Source organism: Panthera pardus, unplaced genomic scaffold, assembly GCF_024362965.1.
Source record: "Panthera pardus isolate Hobbes unplaced genomic scaffold, ASM2436296v1 HiC_scaffold_27, whole genome shotgun sequence".
In the NCBI taxonomy this organism is placed as follows: Eukaryota; Metazoa; Chordata; class Mammalia; order Carnivora; family Felidae; genus Panthera; species Panthera pardus.
Window position 1 is genome coordinate 19,280,245 of NW_026526843.1, and position 23,186 is coordinate 19,303,430.

At 44.5% G+C, this 23,186-nt stretch overlaps 1 protein-coding gene across 3 annotated transcripts in view; it reads left to right on the forward strand.

Annotated features, from left to right (window-relative positions):
* The window catches only part of PASD1 (PAS domain containing repressor 1), a 114,401-nt gene extending 102,939 nt beyond the window's left edge, over window positions 1-11,462 (forward strand). For 2 of the 3 annotated variants that reach the window (XM_019435784.2, XM_019435785.2), the window contains 3 exons: window positions 1,913-2,157; window positions 6,124-6,324; window positions 10,747-11,462. In XM_019435784.2, coding sequence (XP_019291329.1) covers window positions 1,913-2,157; window positions 6,124-6,324; window positions 10,747-10,902 — 602 coding nt within the window. In that variant the 3' untranslated portion in view covers window positions 10,903-11,462. The remainder of the gene's footprint in view (window positions 1-1,912; window positions 2,158-6,123; window positions 6,325-10,746) is intronic. The other variant, XM_019435786.2, reaches the window with a different exon arrangement.
* The last annotated feature ends 11,724 nt before the right edge of the window (window positions 11,463-23,186 follow it).

A 23,186-nucleotide genomic window follows, 5' to 3' on the forward strand; every position in this document is an offset into this window, starting at 1 on the left:
TCATACATGGCTTTTATGATCTCGAGGTACGCTCCTTCTCTCCCTACCTTCTTGAGGGTTTTTATCAAGAAAGGATGCTGTATTTTGTCAAATGCTTTCTCTGCATCTATTGAGAGGATCATATGGTTCTTGTCCTTTCTTTTATTGATGTGGTGAATCACGTTGATTGTTTTGTGGATATTGAACCAGCCCTGCATCCCAGGTATAAATCTCACTTGGTCGTGGTGAATAATTTTTAATGTATTGTTGGAACCAATTGGCTAATATCTTGTGGAGGATTTTTGCATCCATGTTCATCAGGGAAATTGGTCTATAGTTCTCCTTTTTAGTGGTGTCTCTGTCTGGTTTTGGAATCAAGGTAATGGTGGCTTCATAGGAAGAGTTTGGAAGTTTTCCTTCCATGTCTATTTTTTGGAACAGCTTCAAGAGAATAGGTGTTAACTCTTCCTTAAATGTTTGGTAGAATTCCCCTGGAAAGCCATCTGGCCCTGGACTCTTGTTTTTTGGCAGATTTTTGATTACTAATTCGATTTCCTTACTGGTTATGGGTCTGTTCAAATTTTCTATTTCTTCCTGTTTCCATTTTGGTAGTGTGTATGTTTCTAGGAATTTGTTCATTTCTTCCAGATTGCCCATTTTATTGGCATATAATTGCTCATAATATTCTCTTATTGTTTTTATTTCTGCTGTGTTGGTGGTGATCTCGCCTCTTTCATTATTGATTTTATTTATTTGGGTCCTTTCCTTTTTCCTTTTGATCAAACTGGCTAGTGGTTTATCAATTTTGTTAATTCTTTGAACAACCAGCTTCTGGTTTCATTAATCTGTTCTGTGTTTTTTTGGTTTCGATAGCATTAATTTCTGCTCTAATCTTTATTATTTCCTGTCTTCTGCTGGTTTGGGGTTTTATTTGCTCTTCTTTTTCCAGCTCCTTAAGGTGTAAGGTTAGGTTGTGTATCTGAGCTCTTTCTTCCTTCTTTAGGAAGGCCTGGGTTGCTATATGCTTTCCTCTTATGACCACCTTTGCTGCGTCCCAGAGATTTTGGGTTGTGGTGTTATCATTTTCATTGACTTCCACATACTTTTTAATTTCCTCTTTAACTTCTTGGTTAGTCCATTTATTCTTTAGTAGGATGATCTTCAGTCTCCAAGTATTTGTTACCTTTCCAGATTTTTTCTTGTGGATGATTTTGAGTTTCATAGCGTTGTGGTCTGAAAATATGCACGGTATGATCTTGGTCTTTTTGTACTTACTTAGGGCTGATTTGTGCTCCAGTATATGGTCTATTCCGGAGAACGTTCCATGTATATTCTGCTGCTTTAGGATGAAATATTCTGAATATATCTGTTAAGTCCATCTGGTCCATTGTGTCATTCAAAGCCCTTGTTTCCTTGTTGATTTTTTGACTAGATGATCTGTCCATTGCTGTGAGTGGGGTGTTGAAGTCTCCTACTATTATGGTATTACTATTGATGAGTTTCTTTATGTTTGTGATTAATTGATTTATATATTTGGGTGCTCTCACATTTGGCGCATAAATGCTTACAATTGTTAGGTCTTCTTGGTGGATAGACCCCTTGATTATGATATAATGCCCTTCTGCATCTCCTGATACAGTCTTTATTTTGAAGTCTAAATTGTCTGATATAAGTTATGTCTACTCCGGCTTTCTTTTGTTGACCATTAGCATGATAGATGGTTCTCCATCCCCTTATCAAATATGAACAGATTTTTAAGTAATGCTCTGACTTACTCCTGGTACCTGGCACATCTGATCCTTAACATAGAATAAAACTGGACACTCCTGTTTTTATGACTTAAAAGGGGAAATAAAGAGAAATCAGTAAATCTTTGATAATGTTGGTACTTCTGCTTTCTTGGTCATGAATGCCACTGTGCTTTCTTCTTCAGCTACATCATCTTTGCAGAGCTCTGAATTAGAACCTAAGGTGGAACAGGTGGATGATATGGATGAGGTGCAACAGGTGGACGAGGTGGAAAAGATGGGTCAGATTGATGAGATGGAAGAGGTGGAACAAGTAGACAACGAAGAAGAGGTGGAACGAGCGGAGGAGGTGGAGGAGGAGGACCAGCTAGACCAGGTGGAGCAGGAGGCCCTCTCATCCTTCAGTGTGGCTGGTGGCATCAGTGATGAGGTACCTCTGGGAGTCTTGCTCCATGTATTTGTCTGGACCACTAACCTTGCAAAACCCTGAATTTCCACTCTTGTGCTCAGGTTCATTTTGCAGAAAGCATCTTATTTTTTTTTTAACTGTATCACCATTTCTGTCATACTGGATTTTCCTATTCTGCTGAGAATCCAGTAGACCCTAGAAAATAGGGAGATTGAAGATTCTCTAAGTAAAACCAAATCTCCGTTCCTTTCTTAATGTGAAATATGCAAAGACACCTTGTGCTTGAGAGAAAGTTTGGGCCAAATGGGAAGGTTATCCACTAAGAAAAGGCAGTATTTTATTTTATTTTACTTTATTACATTTTATTTTATTTTATTTTATTTTATTTTATTTTATTTTATTTTATTTTATTTTTAAACAGTCTTAAAATATAATTTATTGTCAAATTGGTTTTCATACAACACCCATTGCTCATCCCAACAAATGCCCTCCTCCCTGCCCATAACCCACTTTCCCCTATCCCCCACCCCCATCTACCCTTAGTTTGTTCTCAGTCCTTAAGAGTCTTTTATGGTTTGCCTCCCTTCCTCTCTGTAACTTTTATTCCCCGCTTCCTCTCCCCCCTGGTCTTCTGTTATGTTTCTCAAGATCCACATATGAGTGAAAACATATGGTATCTGTCTTACTCTGCCTGGCTTATTTCACTTAGCATAATACCCTCCAGTTCCATCCACAGTGCTGCAAATGGCCAGATTTCATTCTTTCTCATTGCCAAGTAGTATTCCATTGTATATATAAACCACATCTTCTTTATCCATTCATCCATCGATGGACATTTGGGCTCTTTCCATAATTTGGCTATTGTTGAAAGTGATGCTATAAGCATTGGGGTACATGTGCCCTATGCATCAGCACTCCTGTATCTTTTGGGTAGATTTCTAGCAGTGCTATTGCTGGGTCATAGGGTAGTTCTATTTTTCATTTTTTGAGGAACCTCCACACTGTTTTCCAGAGTGGCTGCATCATTTTGCATTCCTACCAGCAGTGCAAGAGGGTTCCCATCTCTCCACATCCTCACCAGCATCTATAGTCTCCTGATTTGTTCATTTTAGCCACTCTGACTGACATGAAATGGTATCTGAGTGTGGTTTTGATTTGTATTTCCCTGATGAGGAGTGACGTTGAGCATCTTTTCATGTGTCTGTTGGCCATCCGGATGTCTTCTTTGGAAAAGTTTCTATTCATGTCTTTTACCCATTTCTTCACTGGATTATTTGTTTTTCAGGTGTGGAGTTTGGTGAGTTCTTTATAGATTTTAGATACTAGCCTTTTATCCGATGTGTCATTTGCAAATATCTTTTCCCATTCCATCGGTTGCCTTTTAGTTTTATTGATTGTTTCCTTTGCTGTACAGAAGCTTTTTATCTTGATGAGGTCCCAATAGTTCACTTTTGATTTTAATTCCCTTGGGAAAGGCAGTACTTTAAAGCACTGTTCCTTATCACCTGTGAGGGAATGCTAACCATCTCCAAGAAAGATGACTTTCCTGCTTACCATAGCAGCACCTCCCCACCACAAGCTAGGTTTCTCCAATGGAATTTTTTTTAGGCTAGAAGCATGCCTTTCAGAATGTTAGATGTAGCCAACCTTCAAATGTCAACATTGATGTATGGTCTGAGGCCAAATCAATACATTTGGATTAACTACTCTGTTGCTCTTCTATCCTCAAATTTGTGTACGTAATGACAGATTTGGACAATCATCTTTTATAATAGACAAGATTATTAAAATCAGGATTGGCAGGCAAGGTAATGAGTTTATGGTTTGTTACATGGAATTGTGTGCATTAATTATGAAGCCTAAGATGAGTCACTCCCTATTGTAATGAGAAGAACTGAGGGATAGAAGACAGTGTGCAGTGACTTTGGCACATCCCTGCATGTCAGTTTCTCCATCTTGAAATGGTCTGCTTGCCTTGCAGGGATTTTTGGACTGCTATGAAAAATTTTTGAACAATTTAAAAGAAAATTTCTGTATAAATCCATTTTGTCCTTATTTATGTCTTTATTATGCCAAAATGCTGTGGTTCCCCTTCCACTGTTGACGTTTCTCTTCTGCTTTGAATGAATTTATAACTAAACTTTCAATATAATATTTGTTTAAAATAGTCAAAATAACCAGCAATGAGTGTGCATAATAAAGTTCTGCATGTGGTACATGGGCTTATTGGGCTTATTTTGGGGTGCTATGGATTGACAGGCTGGAATGTAGCCAGAAGATGGAGACAGGATGGAGGAAGGCTGAAAAATGTCATATTGTCAGTAGTGGGAGGTAGTCACAGTGGAAGGCATTGGAGAAGGGAGGCTGGGAAGGGACAGGACAGCCTGATCCAAGTAGCTGCATAGCCATCATGTTCCTGAAGTGGAAGACAAGTCTCCAGTGGATCAAACTAGGGTGGAGAGCTAGCAGCTCAGGACTGGCAACTTTCCATTCCTCTCAAGAAAGCCTTTCTTAGATGAGTTAGGTTACCTCCCCAGGTGGTGAGCTTCCTCACCTTCCACAGAAAAGTTTGAGACAGGCTTGGTAGCTCATCTACCAAAGACAGCAAAGATTCTTGCTTGGAGAATGGGAGTGTGGATATGATAACCTATAAGGTTTGTCGCTTCCAGTCTTGAGTTTAGACTTTTTATTTTATTTTATTTTATTTTATTTTATTTTATTTTATTTATTTCATTTCATTTCATTTCATTTCATTTCATTTCATTTCATTTGTTTATTGAAAGCCTGCTTTCTTTTTTTTAATATTTATTTTGAAAGAGAATTAGAGCATGTGTGGCGGGGGGTGGGGGGTGGGTGGTGAGAGAGAGGGAGACACAGAATCTGAAGCAGGCTCCAGGCTCTGAGCTGTCAGCACAAAGCCCAACATGGGCCTAGAACCCACAAACCATGAGATCATGACCTGAGTCAAAGTTGGATGCTTAGCTGACTGAACCACCCAGGTGTACTGAATGCCTGATTTCTTATATGAAGATCTATATACTATATAACAAAAGAAGGACAATTGGACAATTTTCAATGGCTTAAAATATATGATTTTTTATTCCAAGTGAGAAAAACAACTTGCATGTATTTTCCTCTGTCTCTCTTTAATAATTCAGCTGTGTGCTTCCATTAGCCATAAAGGGGTTTAAGGCCACAGTATAGAATAGAAGGCCACAGAAGAGACTTTTGTTTTTGTTTTCTAGTAGTCGCATGCGTATGTACTTTCTCGTCATTAATACTGACACTGTGGCTCTCTCATCTTGTTTATACACACAATATCTAGCCCAGATCAGGCGAACGATAGCTTTCACAGATAGCTTTTTTCCAAGAACCCCACCTCTTTCCTGCCCCCTTAGCTAGCTAGTTGAGAAGCCATGTCCACTTTATTAAATTCTCTCAAATATGTCCCTTCATTTGTATGTGTCCTTCCTCTGGTCTGTTTCAGGTCCCTGTTACCTCTACTATAACTGTATGGACAGCACTTACTTTAGAGGACATTGTGAAGGTCAGATCTGTGGATTTCTTTGTAGTGCTTATAAGAGCACCTGGAACAAAGGAAGTGCAAGTTGACCATTCCTCTTACCACATTGCCAACAGGGGCATCTGATAGATGTTTCCCACATGCCTCATCTGTGATATGACTCACTGCATTCTGAGTCTTCCACTAAGGACTTTGGGCAGGTGGCTTCACACTTTGGGGCCAATTCCATAGCTTTATGTTTTGAGGCAAAAAATCTGACTAAATGATTCCCATGATCCATTTCTGATCTAGAAATCCTGGATTCTGTAACCATTTCTTCAGACTTTCTAGTAACGAATGAAATTGGGAGTGGAGTGACATCATTCACATTCTCAGTCTTTAAAAACTTGGAAATAAAGCAATATGGTAGGATTTGGAGAACCTGGTGTCCCTATCTATGAACCACAAGCAATTCCTCCCCACAGCTATTAGAACCACTACTGTCAATTGCATTGTACATCAACAAACGGGAACTGGGGCTGATGAGGAAGTTTAGGGAGCAGCTGGAAGAAAAGACTCGGATGCTGCAGGCTGAGATCAGAAGCCTACAAGACGCACTGGAAATGATGAAGGAGCAGCTTCGGAGAACAGAGGATTCCGGCTTTCAGATCAGAGGCCAGTTCCATGTAAGTAAGAGGCAGAAGGGAGAGGAGAAAGGGACCTTGGTAGTTTTCAAGGAGTTAGTAGGGCCTGCTAGTAGTGACAGCAGCTGCTCCAGGATGGCATGGGACATTTGGAGTGGTATTCAGCAGTGACATCTGGCTTTGCTCTGTCTCTTGGCTGCAGTGGCTGAGATGGGCCCAGCTGGGCTCTGGCAATGGCAGACGGCCTTATATACAACCAGGGCTTCCTGTGAGCCTGCCTGAAGGCACTGTGGCTCCATGCCCTGAGGAAAGGTGTGGCTCCTGAATAATACCTTTGTGATACTGTGTCCTTACAGATGCAGCCAACCACCTCACACCACCTTCACTGTCCTGAGCCCCAGTCTTTGGAGCCAGTGCCCAAGAAACCGCGCACTGAGCAAATGGAGGGGCCCTTCCCAGATTTCAAGGACACCAGCCTTTCCTGTGGTTCATCTTCCCGCTATTTCAAATTCCCTGAGGAGCTTGAGGAGCCTTGCGATGCCTCCAACCAGGTAGGGAAAGGCTGTTTTAACTACGTAGCTGAAAAGAGATTTGATTTTCATGAAAATTGGGGCTCACCTGGTTCTCCTGAGGGTGTAGTGCCTACTCGGTTGCAGTTCATTTACCTGAGATAAAAAAAAAAATCTTGACTAACTAGACCTGGACACACATCCACACATACATGTACATATGTTCTGAATTGTAGCTTATTTAGCCAAGAGCATGACTGCAACTAGTGCCTTAGCAAACAAGTAAGATAGTTACCCAGACCAAGCCCAGAGATGCAGGGCCAGTCATCTTCTGCTTCAGGAGAACAGAGGGGGAGCATTCCAGCAATCTCTGGGGGGCTCTTGCAGACACTGAGGTACTGTCATCTCTTTCCTTTGGATGCAACATGTGCAGGGGCAGTAACAATACCTGTAGCAGCAGATCCTGTGGGAAACCAGATGCTGCAAATACGCCTGCTAAACCAGGCTGGCATGGCTGTGTCCCTCTGTGATGACCTTGTTACATTTATGCAGAACCAGCCCGTCGTTGTTCCTGTCCAGTTAATGGCTGGACAACATCCCCCTGACTACTGTCAAGATGAAAACCTTCGGGGCCTCGAAGATGACAGAGGGAAGAAGTGCATGGGACAGTGGCAGTGGCTAAGATCCCTGCTTTCCCCTCGTGACTGGACGCCATGACTAAAACCATGAGTGACTTGTCCACAGGACACCAAAAGTGCCCTCATCAAAAGCAGCATGCTCCCACCCATCTTGCTCTGTGGCCACTGGTTCCCTACCTCTGTGTTCACAGTGTGTGGCCAAGCATGCATTGATGGAACAGAGAAGTCTCCATGAAAATAGAAGGCCTAGATGAGTACACCCCCAAGCTAGGGAATTAGCATGCAAATCTCGAAATCTCTTGGCTTCATCCACCCAAGCCCAGACTCATGGCACAGGGTATCTATAGGGAAGTCTTGAGTGCCCATATCTGAATAACTTCTGGCTCTCAGCTTTCTTCTCCCACTTCACTGGGATCTGGTGATCACAACAGATCAGATGAAGTGGTCTCCATGAATTGACAATCTGTGGGAGAGAAGTGGGCGTGAAACATTTGCTTGATGGCCAATGAATTCCAAAGAGCTAACATCACAGAAGGACTAAGCCCTGGAGACAGTATGAGGACATGAACACATTTTTTGTTCAGTGATAGTCTGTGGCCCCAAATTCCAGAAAGAGAAGACTCTGCTCAGCAATGAAGGGGTTGTATATAGCACATGCTTGATGCCCAATAAATATTTTTGAATGAATGCCAGTTCTCTGTGTGGGCCTCCCAGAGCTCCAGATTTCCTTCTGGGCCTTCCTGTAGGATCAGTGACCCTGATACGTGGGGTAGGTGGGTTAGTGCCATGTTTTGCACTGGCCTGATCAGAATCCACTTGAGGAAGTTGTGGAAAGTACAGATTCGGAAGTCCCTATTTATCCCAAGAGCCCCAGACATAGTGTTTTGGAGAGAGCGCTGGACTTGCAATGAGGAACTGGCCTGGCACCCCCATTCAGCTACCAGCTCCTTCAGTGACAAAGGACAAGGCACTGACTTTGGGTGGGTAAAGTAACTTGCATTAAGGCATGTGGCAGAGCCAGGAGTGTCCAAGTAAAACAAATAAAACTACTTGAGACAAAAAACTAATTAATCTCAATCTTTACATTCACTTTAATGTGGCAAATGGAATCTTACTCAGGCAAAGTGAGAGTGCAAACCAGTGAATCCTGATTTAGCCACCAAAACGAAATGTGCCATAAGCACCTACTGATGAGCAAGGCAATGGCTCCTGGGTCATCATTGTTCCCTGATCCACGTCACTGTAACACGTTTCTTTCAGTTTTCTTCCTGAGGACCAGCAGGGGTCCCCCATCAATCTGCTGCCACTGCTGTATAGTTCCGGCTCTGAGACAGGTTCCTCTACCAGCTTTTCTGAGTCTCCCATAAATTCTGACTCAAACTGAGTCACCCTGGAGACCTCACAGGATTACATTCAACTTTGGCAACAGCCACCAGATCCACAGTATCACATTTACTTCCAAGTGAATACTTATCCTTCCAGTGAGCAGGCCACTATGCAGGACCAAGCCACCTGGGCCCAGGTATACCATTCCTTTCTCCTCTCCTCCCCAGCCCAGGTCAGGGGTTCTGTATGGAGGCTGGGTCTTTTCCCCAAAAGGCACACACAACAGGAGTATGCTATCTGTGTGAAATCCAGGCTTCAAAGCTCAGTAAATTTGAGGGTGGTTACTCACATGGTGGTGGCAGGCACTGCTGAGTAAAAAGATTCTCTTCAGGGTTCCATGAAAAAGTGCGCTGTCCTCATGTATATTAAATGCAATCTCACATGGAAACTTCTTAAACATATGTTACCTGGGCAAAGTGAGTCATGCCATATGCTGAAATCATTGCCAGAGGCCAGGCCCCTTTCTGAACTTGTGGATCTTTAGTTCCCTCGTACAAAGTCCAGAGCCTAGTATGAGTATGTTTCCTTGTACTGAAAATAAACAAGGGTCCTTCTATGGAATGTGCTTGGTATTCATCCACAGGGTGCTCCATATTTGGCAGGACAGACCCCACTTTGGGCACTGTCTGTAATAGTCATGTTTCCAGGGCAGTGTTAGCAGCTGGTCCAGATGGCAGTCACATATTGGATTTTGCTCCCAGGTACACTCCCAGCAAGCCCCTTGGGACCATAAATTCTCAATATGACTAAAAGCACTTATAAAGGTGTTTTGATTCTGGATTTAGAAACCTTGATGGAGTCTAACCTCTGATTTTTAAAACTATCAAGAACAAGAAAAGGAAAAAAAAACAGTAGACCAAGGCAGGATGAGGGAGTTTGGTTATTTTAAATGGCTAAAGTGTGATTATTTTCACATACACACCTGGACCAACTGGACTGCCAGTCCTCAGAAAAGTTGATCCATGAGAGGGACTTCTCATGCAAAGAGACCAGATGCTCAGTGGACCCTGTAGTTGAGTTACCAAGCCAGACTCTGGTTAAACCCTTCATCATGTCTGCTTTTGAGGCACTGTCGTCTGGATGGGTCCTTAGAAGCAGAGCTGAGACAAAGCTGAACAGGTATCTCAGGGAAGTGGAGAAGGGAGGACCCCTGGGAGGTTGTTGGGAGAATGCAGTGGAATGGCCAAGGGCAGGACCATGTGGGAGCTTCCTTGTCCACAAGACTTCAGGGTCTCCCCACACCCTGCCTTGACTCATTTCCACTGTCCTCTGGGCACTCCCTGTCCCCAAGTCCCCAAGCATATCAATCTTTCTTCCCATAGCCCAGCCCTGCTCTGTCTGTTCTTCTGTATTCTCTTCCACCCCTTTAGTTGTACTTCTTGAAATCTTACATCACCCTCAAAACCCAACCCAAGGGATCCTTCCTCCTTAAACAGAAAAGGCTCCCCCAGCCTACTCTTTGTAATACCACGTTTGTGTCTGCCCCTCGTCCCCACTAAACAACTTAGAGTGGGTTGTTGTTACCTTTACCATCACATTGTTCAAGTGGGCCAAGTACCTCACTGGTAAGTGAGGCTTAGCAATGAAGTTACTTAGTCTGAGCAGTGTAATAGCAAGGTCCAAGGGTAGGGGCAGGAAGAGACCTTCCAAGCCTTCAGCTAGCCATGACTGGCAGAGAAGCTGGGCTAGGGAGGGCCAGACACAGAACTCAGTAGCCTTAGGCATTAAGACAACTTTGGGAGAGTCCAATGCTACTTTTGCTGGTCTTTCAGGCAAGATGCTGTTGAAACATGAAAGTGGAGAGGAACCCCGTTTTCCCCAGCTGCACTTTCTAGCAGCACCTTGCAGGCGTGTGTTCCAAAGAGATATTTCTCAGTAGCTTGCTGACTTGAACTAAAGGGAGCTTCTCACCTTGTCCCCCTTTTTCTTAGCAGGTGCCAGCTACTGAAGTAGGAAGCCAGGGATCTCCAGATTCAGAGGCTTTCCAGGACCATGATGAATTAACACCAGGCCAAATCAACTATTTCATGTCTGCAGAACAGTCCAGCTTGGATGAACACCAGTGGGATTTTCATACTGAACCTTGAGAGAAGAGGGACAGACAGACCAATGAGGCCTGCATGGCCAGGGGAACTCCAAAGCTTACAGAATCCCCTGGAGTAGGGGTTGAAGAATGGGGTGGGTACTTTCTTTTCTTTCTTGATAAGTTCTGTTTGGGATTGTTGAGCACAACCTGTTTCTTGGAAGTTGTGTTTCAGCGGCAGCCTGTGATCCCCAGTGTGCTAATATGTGACAGTAGCCAGGCCACAGCAGGAGACCACTGTCCTCACCTACCCTGCTTGACCTTGCACACACCTATTCTACCATGGGCAGGCATGTTGCAGAGGCTGCAAGTTAGAATATCTTTTTTCTGCCAAGAAACGTTTTCCAGCATGGTGTGCAATCTAGTAAGAAGCTGTTCTGTCTTAAGCCACAAGCCAAAGCCTTGGCCTTGATGACCAGGCCCTGCATCTCCTCCACAGTCATGTTTGGGAAACCCAAGGGAATGGCATTCCAACTGTGGGAAGCTGCAATCAGATTAACACAGGCGCTTTGTACTGAAATAATCACAGTTCCAATGCTTAATAAAAATTGTCTTTCGTTGCAACTCTGTGAACTTATGACTAATTTTTGGAACCTAAAAATGGTACTGACTTAATTGGTACCAGGATCCTGGTACCAGGCTCATTTCTTAGAGTTGGGTCCCTCATGTATGCTTCAGCTCCCTGCCACATTTGCCAAGGCTGATGGCTCTTTCATTGATGCCAAGGGCATCCACAGGCCCACCAGGCCGAAAACAGTGGGCGTAGAGGTTACCCATTGCATGTAGCCCATGCTCTGCTTCACCTCTGGATGCTCTGCATGCATGTTCCTTCTCTCTGCATGCATGTTCCTTCTCTCTTGACTATAGCTTTTCTTCCAGAGATGACACCTTGGAGGAAAAGTGATTTGTTCACTGGCCAAACACCAAGGAGAGCATGTTCCCAGCTGTCTGCACAGAAGATGAGAGGAGAGGGGAGGGGGCACTTGGATAACCTTATCAGAAGTCATCCTGAGCCTTTAATATCTGTCTTAAGATAATGAGTCATTGCTGGAATAAGGCAAAGGAAACCTCAGTCTTCAGTGACAAGTTAAAGGGGGCACATGAGGCCTCACATCCATAGGAAACCTGATCTCTACCAGGGTGGTATGGACTGAATGTATCCCCCTCAAATTCATATATTAACCCCCTACCCTCTCCCAAAGTGATAGTATTTGAAGGTGGTGCCCTTGGGAGGCACTTAGGTTCAGATGAGGTCATAAGATTGGGACCCCCATAATGGTAGTAATGCCTTTGTAAGAAGGAAACAATCAGCAAAACTAAAAGGCAACCGACAGAATGGGAGAAGATATTTGCAAATGATGTATCAGATAAAGGGTTAGTATCCAAAATCTATAAAAAACTTCTCAAACTCAACACCCAAAAAACAAATAATCCAGTGAAGAAATGGGCAAAAGACATGAATAGACACTTCTCCAAAGAACACATCCAGATTGCCAACCGACACATGAAAAAATGCTCAACTTCACTCATCATCAGGGAAATACAAGTCAAAACCACAATGAGATACCACCTCACACCTGTCAGAATGGCTAACATTGACAACTCAGGCAACAACAGATGTTGGCGAGGATGTGGAGAAAGAGGATCTCTTTTGCACTGTTGGTGGCAATGCAAGCTGGTGCAGCCACTCTGGAAAACAGCATGGAGGTTCCTCAAAAAACTAAAAATAGAACTACCCTACGACCCAGCAATCACACTACTAGGCATTTATCCAAGGGATACAGGTGTGCTGTTTCGAAAGGACACATGCACCCCCATGTTTATAGCAGCACTATCAACAATAGCCAAAGTATGGGAAGAGCACAAATGTCCATGGATGGATGCATGGATAAAGAAGATGTGGTATATATATATACAATGGAGTATTACTTGGCGATCAAAAAGAATGAAATCTTGCCATTTGCAACTACATGGATGGAACTGGAGGGCATTATGCTAAGTGACATTAGAGAAAGACAAAAAGCATATGACTTCACTCATATGAAGACTTTAAGAGACAAAACAGATGAACATAAGGGAAGGGAAACAAAAATAATATAAAAACAGGGAGGGGGGACAAAACAGAAGAGACTCATAAATATGGAGAACAAACTGAGGGTTACTGGAGGGGTTGTGGAAGGGGAGATGGGCTAAATGGGTAAGGGGCATTAAGGAATCTACTGAAATCGTTGTTGCACTATATGCTAACTAATTTGGATGTAAATTTAAAATAATAAAAAATTAAAAGAAGAAGAGACACAGAGAGCTTGCTCCCTCTCTCACCTTGTGTGCATAAGGAAGAGGTCATATCAGTACAGAGCAAGATGGTGGCTACCTGTAAGTGAAGAGAAGAGGTATCAGAATAAAATACCTTCCTGGGGTGCTTGGGTGGCTCAGTCAGTTGGGTGTCTGACTTCAGCTCAGGTCATGATCTCGCAGTTTATGAATTCAAGCCCCACATTAGGCTCTGTGCTGACAGCTTGGAGCCTGGACCCTGTTTCAGATTCTCTGTCTCCCTCTCCCTCTACCCTCCCCTGCCCGCTCTCAAAAATAAACAAACATTAAAAAAAAAAAAAAAAAACAAACCTATCTTGCTGGAACCTTCATTTTGGACTTTCAGCCTTCAGAATGGTGAAAAATAGAGATCTGTTGTTGAAGCCCCCCATCTGTAGTATTTTGTTATGGCAGCCTAAGCTGACCAAGACATGGGGGCTGTTTGCTTTTTGGCATATCCTTTTGTAGCCATTGGGAAGAAGCAGCTGAAGGCTCACTCACTTGTCAGTCACTCCTTAGCCCATTGTGTTCAGCAAATGCAGAACGTTTCCAAGAACCAGTTCTCTTGGGCTGCCCAGCAAAGACAGAAACCGAGCTCAGGGGCATTCTTGATATCCTGTTTGACTTTAGATAGGCAGAGTTAGAAGTGACTGGCACTCTGGGGTGTTGGCAGGTACTCTGTTGTCTGCCTCCTCCATTGACAGTTGCTTCTCTTGGTCAGGGAGCCACCCTCCCCATCCTGTCACACAGTACAGGAAGGACTGTACATGTACAAACCAGGCCATGCTTGTTAGAGTGAGGAGAGATTGCAAGGGAGCAAGAGGCACTGCTCTCCTGGTGTGCAGATTGGCCTGGGCTCAGAGGTCAAGAGCTGCCTTGTAGAGCATGTGTGGGTGGGGGGTGGCATTTGGCTCCTCCGTAGCCTCCTTCAAGCTACTCAGTCAGCTGGTAGCATTCTAACCATGGGAGAAGCTTGGTGCCTACTGTGCAGTAGCAGTAGTTCCCATAGCTGAACCTGTAGTTTCCAACAGGAAGAAAGTTTGGTCCTGCCCCGTTTCTCTGTTTACATGGTCAGGCAGGCCCTAAATGGTGCACTCCCATGAGATGCAACTGAGGCCCTGTTCTGCTTGGGACAGTCACTTAAACTCTCTGTGCCTTAGTTTCTCCATCTAGAGGAAGAGATGATGCTTTTCCTTCCTAGTTCTCAGAGCAGATAAGGATAAATGGAATTACAAAGCTGGAAGAGGCTTTGGGAAAGGCACTGTAGAAGTGAAGGAGGCTGGAGGCATTTGTTTGGGGTTATTGTTTGAATTTAGTGTTTAGAGTATGCCTAGGCCAGGATTTGTCTGACCCAGCCCAATTTATTCAGGCTTCAGTAAACCCCCCTGGATTTCGGACAAGAACTCTGAACAGGGAAGGTTTGTGGTCATCTAAGGCTGTGCCTCAATCAACTGCTTAGCTCCTGGTTCAGCCCCAGGACTAGGTTGCCAGAGGGTCAGAGGGGCAGGTTGCCTGGGTCCACTCTTTCCTGGAGATCCCCACAGGAATAACTGCAAGGACACGACATTTTAGAGTGCTACAGGGGTCAAATTCCCAGAACCAGTGCTCACATGCAGGATTGTCCAGTTGTCATTTTGTTCTGTGTATTACTGAAGTCAAACCATGATGAGTGAGTTCTCTACACCTCTCCAGCAGTTTCAGGCCCAGTGTCTGCTCCAAGGCATTCCTGCTTCTCCTGGACTTGGCTTTAACTGGAGTCGGCTGGTACTTATCTTTTGGCATATTTTCCCAGGCATGAGAGCTAATTTCCCCAGATCCAGATGGTCTCCTGATGATTGTAGCCAGGGAAAAAGCTGTCCACTCTCAGGCTTTGGAGGGGGCAGGGCTGGCCAGGGCAGAAGAGGGCAGGACAGCACAAGGGCAAGGAGTGACTAGTATTCCTTTAGCAACAATGGAATCAGAAACAAGTGAGTATTACATGCACTCTGTGTCATGAACTAAGGGGTGGGGACTGTACCAGCCTTGCCAAGGGCAGGACAGAAATTTAGCTAAGGCTTGGGTCAAATAGAGTGGTCATAGCACAAGCTTCTAAGGCCATGACTCAAACTGGAAATAGCTATGGTCATCTTCATGGTCTGTGCTAAACTAAACTGCTCCAGGAGGCTCTGGGGACTTTGCAGCCCACAGCACAAAGTTTCACCAGAGAAATCTTCCAATGGATGCCACACCTGGAACTGCTCCATCCCCTTCCCTCCGGCCCCACATGATGCATATGAGCCACCTTGTCTTCTCTCCCAGGCTCTTCTTGGGTGTGGGAAAGAGAGCAAGGGGAGATGAGCTGTTTCTCCAGCCGCCCAAGGGCAGGCATGTCCCACTGAAAGGTTAGAAGGAAGAATCCAAAGGCAAAGCAGGCCTTGCTGTCAGGATACCCAGCCTCAGCTGCCTGGCTCTCCAGCCTGGGTGGCTTCCAAGAGGCAGCAGCATTCAGCCTTGGCCCCTGAGCACAGTGGCCCATACTGTACTCACTGGCTGGGATACAAGGGCTGCATGTTCTCAGAATTTCCTGGCCTTGATGTGTACCTCTGCTGGGATAGCTGTGGTCTCCTCCCTCACCCCAGTTGCCTGAACAGTAGATCCAGGAGCTGTAGGCCCTGGCTGTCATTCTCACAACACAGCCATCAACAGTCCCAAGATTCAAAGCAGGCAGCTTTCAGCAATGGTGACAGGAAGGTGGCCCCTGGCTGAGACTACTGTTACCATACCATGACCCTACAAGACTTGATGGTGGCTCAGTGTGGATTTGTTTACCTTTCCAGCATGAAACCACATTTGCTTCCCTTGTGTGGGAAAGCATAGGAGTTGCATTTGTCTGTGGGTTAGTGGGCCAGGAGACACTGGAAGAACACAGCTGAAGCACCCCAGCTGCCACACATGGCAGAGCTTCCAGACACAGCTGCCATGACCCCCACATCAGTTCATTCCCAGGTGGGCACAATAGCCTCCTCACTGAGCAGACTCAGTCCAGACATAATAGAATAATCCACATACAGAATTAACAGGTCAATATTCATGTGTTTTCTGTGGCATCAAAAATTTATAAATGTTCCTGTTCCTGAATGCTTTTGATGAAGAAAGTAGACCATTCACATGAATAGCACAGTACTGTCTGATGCCCTCTGTAGCATCTCCAGTGTTCCAAGTATTCTGATGACAATGATGGTGAAGGTAGTGAATGAGAGTGAAAGAACATTCTTGTGTGCAAATGTTGTACATATCTGCCAAAATCACTGGGAAGAAAAGGGTGAGGGAGAAAGAGTGTGCAGAGGGGAGGAGGGTAAGGTAGGCATGGGACCTTAGAACTGCAGCTTCTCCCACCAGAGACCAGAATTTGCAGTCTCAGGAGACAGCACACCAGATCCCATTCCCAGCTCTCAAAATGGGCTACCAAAACTATAATGAAAGCCCTCTGCTTTATACTAGATCCAGTTACATGTTTCATAGGGGATATTAAATAATTGAGATGTGTTGTTTTCGTGGGTAAGCAAAACAATGTTGAATGGTTCTCCATTGCTTATGAAACAAAATCCAAGTTCTCAGCCTGGTGTAGTCTGGCTTCACTCTTTTTCCACAGCTTTGTGTCCTTTATTGCTTCACATACTCTGCCCCCAGCCTCACTGAACCATCATGTTTGACACAAGCCCTGATCTTTCTACCCTCATGGATTTGACACTATTCCATATACCTGGCGTGTCCTTCCCTCCCATCTCTGCATTTCCAACCCTTGCTCATGATTCAGAGCTTAGCCAGGAAGCCCTTGTCTATTCCATGTCCCCTTCGACCCCTGCCTGTGTCTCACTTGGAGCATTTGTCTTTGTTCAGCTCCCACTGCACCTGTGGCATTGCCCCTTCTAGACTGAGTTACAGCAGGCAGAGATCAGAGCAGGTGTTGTTGGCCCCTAGAATATCATGCCTTATAGACTGAGCCTTCCCTGTGTTCCAGTGAACATCTTGGTGACTTAAGTCCCTAACAGTTACCTGGAAAATTTTTCCTAAAAATCCCAGCTACTTGAGGCAGGAGCATCAAGTGGGAAGTCAAGCTGGTGAGGCCCTCAAACCTTGTTGGGCAACTTCCCAGCAGCCAAAATGTAACCCATTCCCCTAGCCATAGGCCCCAAAAGAGCCTTCCTCCTCCATTCACCTATTTAGTGCAGGTATATATGCTCATAAGCTTCTCAATGTTAGCCAATCAACTTGTAGCCCTTCCTCAGGGAGAGACTCAGAGATGAGGATGTGCAGAACATGCTGGAGTGCCCTTTAGAGGAGGTAGTGTCCTGACCCCTGAGTTGCCACTTTCCTATTGGACTGGAGGGAGGCTGGTGCTTAGTAGATGAAAAAACTGGGTAGAAGTTGAGGTGGCAGGTGTCCCTGGTAGCGGCTCCAGTGAACCCCTGCAAATGGCTCTGTGGCACACAAAAGGCAGGAACACTGCAGGGAGATGGGGGTGGGGGGTGGGTGGGGAGCAAGGGGAATTGGCAGTGACAACTGAATGCCAAGAGGCCCAAAACTTCCAGAGCCATGGATGTTTCCTGCCTAGATGGAGGCCTTGACCCTGAAGGTCAAAGGGTAATTAACCACATGGTCACCTTGTAGATGAAACAAAACCCACAACCCTGCAGAATCAAAACATGTCAAAGGCATGGAGGCAAAGGTCAACAGACAGGACAGACAAATTGCAGTATTTATAATCATGTGTTCAAGTGTTTGTGTAATCTATTTACAGCTTTAGCCCACCAGCTTGTGGGGAAGGTAGGTGGGAGAGGGGCTAGAAGTTCAGCTGAAGTGGGGTGTGACTTCAGCTGGGAACCAGGTTAAGGGAGAATTTACACCCAGAACCTTGGAGCAAGTGATCTTCTAGGAAGGGCAGACTGCATGTTTAGAGGGGTGTTGTGGACAGCAAGTGACCTGGGAAGGAGGTGGGGCCACCTAGTTTAGTGCTGTTCCTGTATTCTCTTCCCCTCAGCTGCCTATGGACAAGGCTCCCCAGTTTCCATATAGTATATGGTGCTGAGGAAAGCAAGACATTGAACTTTTATCTTAGATGTCTACCTTCTATCCACTCACATGCTCTGAAACTTTGGGCAGATCACTTGACCTTCCTGTGCCTGTGCTGACTCTCTGGAACATGAGGGCAAAGATAAGAGACCTGTTCCAGAGTGGGGGCTAGACATAAGAACCCTCATGGATGAAGGAAAGAATGAATGAATGAGCAAACACATGTCAATCTGCCCCCTGCCAGTCTGGCTCCCATGCTGGTTCTCAGTGCTAATGAAGACACAGAGGGGTACCTGGTCCCTGAGAGGATCAACATATTGCAGATACTTGCTGCATTCACACCCCCTCTCCTCTTGGTTCAACTGGGTCCTCTTTCTTGGTCCTTTCTGCTCAGCTTACAAGCATTCCCAGGACAGTGTCCACTCCAAGCCACCCTTCAACCTTTCAGACTCACTTTCTCTTTTGATGACTGCACTTTCCCCTTCAGCCCCCTGGCCCCCACCTGGGAAACGAACTCCAAAACATCAATAGCCTATCCCTGCTCTCCCTGCTGGCCTCTAGTCCTGTAAATCCCACTGCACACTAGACATCTCCCCATGAGTGTCCTCTAGACACTTCAAGTCAACACAACCAAAAACAATCTCTCAGGGAACTTACACCTTTATCTTCTCAGCCACTCAAATTACTAGTCAGACATTGGTCTTGACTTCTCTCTTTCCCCAGTATATCCTCTTGGACATAATTGTCTGTTTCCTCCACTGACACACAGTATGGGCAGGGAAGGTGTGAATGAATGAGATAGTGATGAATAAACAGATGGCTAGATGGTCTACATGGTCTCATATAGGTATCAGGGAAGATCTGTTGTGCAATGGGCTGTCTCCTTTCCAGCAGAGCTTTTCCAGGCTCCTGCTTGGTCACAAACACATTTTCAGGTTCTGGACACTTAGCTCTAGGGGTCCTCTAGATTGGGACCAGCCTATGAGGCTACATACCATGGTACCAGCCTCAAGAAGAAGGTTTGATGGCTCTTTAGGGGAGCACATAGGCTGGGCTTCTTGGTGTCAGCTTCCCATACCTTATGGTGCCCAAGAACATTCAGAGTCTGTTCCTGTGGTTTCTCAAGCCTGGGCCATTGGACAGAGCCCAGACATGGGCCAGGAGTACAGGACTTATATGAATGAAGGATGTTTCCCTTATCTGTGTCTTGGAGCTCTTGGTTTCTTCTGTTCCTGCCCTACACACCCCACCAGCAGCTACCTGGTGGTACCAACAGTAGGCTCCAGGTTGGTAGGCAGCACCATTCACGCCCATGCATGAGGGAAGCTTAGAGCAGGCAGAAGGGTCACTGGAGTTCTGGCCACAGGCCCCCAAACTTGAGGCGGGCCTTGGTTGGACTCATTTCTTGTCGTCTCTTGCCCCCTGGCGTATAGTTGCAGTATTGCAGCTCTCCAGTGGCCTCCCTTGTGACCAAATCCACTAACATTTCCTGAACACCTACTTCAGGACCAGACCCTATGCCCAGCAAAACTCTATTCTCAAGACTTCGGTCCAGCCCTTAGCAACCTTGTATCTCTCACTTCTCTACTGTCCAAGTGCCTTCAAACCCATGGTCCATCATGTAGTCATTCCTATCCTTTCTTTCCTTTGTCACAATCGCTGACAAATCTCCAACTTTGCATGAACCCTACTATTTGTCTTCTGTGTGTCTGCACTTAAGCTTCTCTGTGTCTCTAGACAGAATTACACAAGCTGGCAGATTGTGCAGTACTATAGATGTACAGTCTCCAGCTGCATCCAAGCACACTTCAATGCTCAGAAGGACGTCCATGTTTTGTGTTTGCCAATCCGATTCTCAGAAAGGTGACTTGCTCTCTCAAAGTCCTCAGGTCTTCCCACTTCACTCTTTTCCTCAAGATAAAATGATGGAAGTAGCCTTTCTGCTTTATAAGGGTGATGCCTTCTCTGCATTCTGAATGCCATCCCTTCCCATGTGACCCTGTCTCTGCATCATCAGATTACCCCTCTTTACTTGACCATCACCATGCTGTAATATTTCCTGTCTTGAACAAAACTCACCCCTTAACTTCCACATCCCTCCCCAGCAAGTACCACATTTCTCTGCTCCCTTTCCAAGCACTTGTCTATAGGTACTATCTCCACTTCCCCTCTCCCCCAGTGTATTATCAACATGCTCAGATCCAGCTTCAGCCCCTACCATTGAAATAGCTCTTACCATGTTTGCCTATGAACTCCATATTGTCAAATTAGCTCTGCACTTCTATGCCCTACTGTTGTTACTTTGGCTGTCAGCAGTATTGACCCACTGGACAACCCCTTTTTTCTGTTAACATGCCCTTCTCTAAGATGGTATGATACCTCTCTTCTGTTGCCCGCATCTCTTACTTCACTGGTTGTTCCTTCTCACTCTCCTTTGCTGGTTCTTCTGCCTGACTTCTAAATACTAGAAGGCACAGAACTTTGATTTTAAGTTTTTCTCTACCTCCTTCCATGCCCTAGGTGATCACATCCAGTCCCATAGGTTTAAGTCACACACACACACACACACACACACACACACAAAACACTCTACCTTCCTTTACTGAATGAGACCCATATAAGCAACTTCCTAATTCTTATCTCAAAACTTAGATACCGAATTGTCATTTCCAGTTTAATATGCCCCAAACAAAACCTTTGAGATCCTACAAGCCTGCCCCATAGTCTTCCTTCTTTCAGTAAATAGGACCCTCATTCACCTAAGTCTTTAAGCCATAAATCTAGTGTATGGATTGAATTGAGTCCCCCAAACATTCATATGGTGAAACCCTAACCACCCGGTATTTCACAATGTGACCTTATTTGGAAATAGGGTCATTGAAGATGTTATTAATCCAGATAAGGTCATACGGGAGTGGGGAAGGTCCCTAACACAATAAAACTGCTATCCTTATGAAAAGGGGACATTTAGACACAGGTGTTCACACAAGGATAGTCCCATGTGGACATAAAGGTAGAGATTGGGGGGATACTTCTATACTTCAAGTAAGGCCAAAAGTTTTCATCAAATCACCAGAAGCTAGCTGTGGGGAACACATTCTCTCTCACAGCCTCAGAAGAAACCAATCATGCCAACATCTTGATCTCGTACTTCTAGCTTCCAGAACTATGAGGCAATACATTTCTCTTGCATGAGCCACTGCTGTTGAATGAATTACATCCCCCCAAATTCATGTGTTGGAAGTCTAAACCCCAATGTGACTGTATTTGAGGAGATGGCTTTTAGGGAAATAATTAAGGTTAAATGAAGTCAGAAGGGTGGGGAATCTAGTCCAATAGGACTGGTGTAATTATAAGAAGAAGAACACCAGAGATTCCTCTCTTACTGTGTGCACACAGAGGAATGGCCATGCGAGGACACAGTGAAAAGGCAGCCATGTGCAAGTCAAGAAGAGGGCCCTCACCAAGAACCACATTTGAAGCACACTGATCTTGGAATGATAGCCTGCAGGACTGTGAGAAATAGATATGTGTTGTTGAAGCCCCACCCCATTGTATGGCATTTTGTTATGGCAGCCCCAGTTTGTGGCACTCGAACCAACCAATGGACTCAGGGTCACTCTGAACTACTTCCATTTTCCAAATGCTGCACATCCACCCAATATACGTATCTTGTTTGGTCTACCTCCAAAATTGATCTGGAATCCATCTACTTCTCTCTGCCCCTAAGGCTCCCACCATCATCTCACACAGTACATAACACTTTTGCTTTCTAAGCAGGCAACTATAGAATTTACCAATAATGATACATTTTTGCAATGTGTAATTTCCAATATCTATGACTTTTGTTTCTTATTCTAATCTTAGCACACTGTTTCAACTAAAATCCCCTCTCTTGTTATAAACTCTCATAACAATGCAAATCACCTCAACTTCTACTCATATACTATTTTGTTGAATAAATAAGTAAATAGACCTACCCATATTGAATAAATAATAATTTAGGTTCTGCCCTCACCTCTGAACTATATTGCAAAGTGGGGCACAGACTGATTTCCCACTCTCTCCAAAGTCCGGGGAATAGGGTGGAAATGGAAGACGTACTCTAAAGGAAGTAAGTAGTGGTTTGTTAGGTAGAGGTAAAAATGATGGAGAGATCATTCTGAGCTGGAAGTGCAATGTCCACACAAGCTTCTACTGGGTCTCACCTCCAAATGGATGTCATCATTTAGAGAAGATGGCGAGGAGGGTGGACATTACAAGGAAAGGAAACATCCACAGCAAAGGCTTGGGAGACATGAGTGCTATAACCCCACCTCACTCTATGAGCTCCCACCCCTTCTAGGCTTCTGGATTTACGTTTTTCTCTAACTGCAAAGCCATAAAAAAAGAGATAAAATGTATGAGGTATCTTTCAGATCTGTGTGTGGATGGGGCTTTCTATGTTTAAAAAAGATAGAAGGAAATGCAAAGGAAAAGCAAAATAATAGATTTATCTACATTAAAATAATAAATGTCTGTATGCCAAAAAGATAAGCAACAGGAAGGGGCAAGCAAGAGTGTAAATATGTGCTATAAATCAGTGTACCTAATGTGCAAAGAACATATGTGAATCAATAAGAAAAACACTAAGTTTGCAGCAGAGGAGTAAGAGCATAGATAATTCACAGAAAAGGAGTTTCATTGCTAGGGACCCATAAGTATACTTTTAAGAAAGTCTCACATGAGGACATAGTGAAAGTAGAGGCTGGGTAGAATCTGTCTGTAATCCATATCACCCCTGATTTACAAGAGAAATTCAGTGGTTATATATGGAGTTTATGCTGAAAAATGAATAATGAAAATGAAATAATGAAAAATGAATAATTTTGGGGGTGGAAAAAGCCTTTTCAAGCATGAAACAACAAAGGGAGAAAATGGTCA